The sequence below is a fragment of the Littorina saxatilis genome, linkage group LG8 (assembly GCF_037325665.1).
Source record: "Littorina saxatilis isolate snail1 linkage group LG8, US_GU_Lsax_2.0, whole genome shotgun sequence".
In the NCBI taxonomy this organism is placed as follows: domain Eukaryota; kingdom Metazoa; phylum Mollusca; class Gastropoda; order Littorinimorpha; family Littorinidae; genus Littorina; species Littorina saxatilis.
The window spans coordinates 12,179,303-12,181,661 of NC_090252.1; the positions used below are offsets into that span (position 1 = coordinate 12,179,303).

At 35.6% G+C, this 2,359-nt stretch overlaps 1 protein-coding gene across 1 annotated transcript in view; it reads left to right on the forward strand.

Moving 5' to 3' along the window:
• LOC138974515 (ornithine decarboxylase-like) overlaps window positions 1–834 on the forward strand; it is a 5,405-nt gene extending 4,571 nt beyond the window's left edge. The window contains exon 5 of the mRNA XM_070347231.1: window positions 619–834. Coding sequence (XP_070203332.1) covers window positions 619–661 — 43 coding nt within the window. The 3' untranslated portion in view covers window positions 662–834. The remainder of the gene's footprint in view (window positions 1–618) is intronic.
• The last annotated feature ends 1,525 nt before the right edge of the window (window positions 835–2,359 follow it).

Here is a 2,359-nt window from a genome sequence, read left to right on the forward strand (position 1 = left end):
GGATGCGGGCGAAGGGATAATGCCACGCTACCCTCCTTCCACCCCTTCCACCACCAAGACTAACAGGGAACAAGGGAGTAAACATTTCGTACACCTGGCATGGGAAGTTAAATTGCTTGTGTTGGGGTGAAGTAATTTATTCGTTATTTATTCGTCAGGGGAGTAACATTTTTGTACGAAATGTTTACTCGGAACTCACCTGTCTCGGGGAGTAATTTTCTCGTGTAATGGGGGAGTGCTTTTTTCGTAAAGGGAGTAACTTTTTCGTACGAAATGTTAACTCCGGAGTAAAAATCTCGTGGGAGTAATTTTCTCGTGTTACACCGGGTTAGGCCAAACAAAAATATATCCTGGTTTAGGGTAACGTGACCAAACAAGAATCCAATGAGGCGGATTGGACCTTTAAAATTCCAGGTCACAAATTAATTTTGCGTCGATCTTCATTTGACAACAACTCTGTCTTCTGTTGCGTGTAATTATTGTGTTTTCATGATGAAGACCACAGTGATCAAAACGTCGCCTGTATTTGTTTCGTTATCGTCATTCCAACGTCAGTACAGTGCTTTTTGGTCGTTTTGAAAACTCACAAAAAAATAATACTTTTACTTTTTGTTACAGGAAGAAGCTGTTTCCTACGGATCCTCAAATAGCAGAGACATAGATATAAACAGTCAAGAACAAGTCTATGTGTGAAACTGGGCACGTGGTGTCCGGAGATTTACAGATGTCGATGACTCAGACAGATTGTTTTTTTTATAATTCAGTTTCCTTGTTTAAACAAATTGACAACAGTTTTCTCATGTGTTTTGATGATCTCAATGCGATACTGTCTCAGAAACATTATTATTATTTTTTTTTTTTTTTCAGATTTTTAATGACCAAAGTCATCAATTAATTTGTAAGCCTCCATGCTGAAATGCAATATCGAAGTCCGGCCTTCGTCGAAGATTGCTTGGCCAAAATTTCAATCAATTTGATTGAAAATTGAGGGTGTGGTTTTTTTTTATCTCAGTTGCATGCAGGCTGCTTCAACCCTTTCTTTTTTGCCTTGTTTTGTTTTTTGGTATTTTTTGGGTTTTTGTGTTGGCGGGGAGCATCCTTCATTGATCTTTTTTTTTTTTTGTAAGTAATGTTTTTACTATAACATTAACATTACTATATCTACATGTATTTTAAACAACTTTTCTATATAACAATTCCCTTTCAAAAATGCATACAATATCCAGAGGGGAGCCATATCTATAGATACCAACACACATTTTGGCTATCACAATCAAATAATTCACATAACTTATTAGTGCCTTGGAACTTTGTGAATTTTCAAATACGCCCCAAAAAACTTCCTTTACGGTAATTTTAATAATCATATTATATTTACAATTCACTTTATCCTCAACGCATTTCCAAATGGACATAATTTTCGGGCAAAAGTAAAAAAAATGTTCAATATAATCAATTTCGTTCTCACAGTGAGTACAGCAATTACTCACGGAAATGCCTATTTTATACAATAAAATATTTGTGGGGTAAATATTGTGCAATATTTTCCAATGCAACATTCGCAATCTTGTTTCAGTGGTTACTTTGTTTACCATTAACCATTGCTCTTTTCCCGGCCTGAAATCAAATTTATGTTCCCAAAATTTAACTACAACCGGCTCCACATATTTTTCCTTTATAATTAATTTGCGAAATTGACAAGGCTTACTCAGGTTCTTTAAATCGTTGAATCCACATACATTTCCATTTGCAGAGCGTAGTGTTGCTGCTTTAACTGCTGTACAAATCACCCTATATTCAAAGAATCTTGTGGGCTTACATCCAACCTTCTGCTGCATAATATTAAAGGGCACAATCTCATTACCAACATATACATCCTTTACTCGACAAACGCCTGCTTTAATCCAGTCGCTAAAAAACAGGGTTTGGCCGCAATAGATTATATCACTGCTGTTCCATAAACACGTATCACTTAATAACATGTCTCCACCTACTGCTCTCTGAATCATGTCCTTATTTTTCAACCAACAAATTAAAACTTGTTTCCAAAATACATTTTTAATTAATCCCAATCCTTTAAATTTTTTTACCGTGGTGTTAGATTGGAAGCAACACAACCTTTCACCAAGCTTCGAAAACATATGTATCGGTATCTGTTTCCATCTTTCCTGCTTTTCGTTCAATAAATTTGCCGCCCAGGACAACAAACAAGAGGACTGCATATCAATGACATCAATCATTTTTAAACCCCCATCAGGAAACTCTTGACACATCACTTTTCTTTTAACTTTCTCAAATGCCTTAGTGTTTGAAAATTGTTTTTTCCAAATACATCTGTAAAACATAGTATTTATCTCAG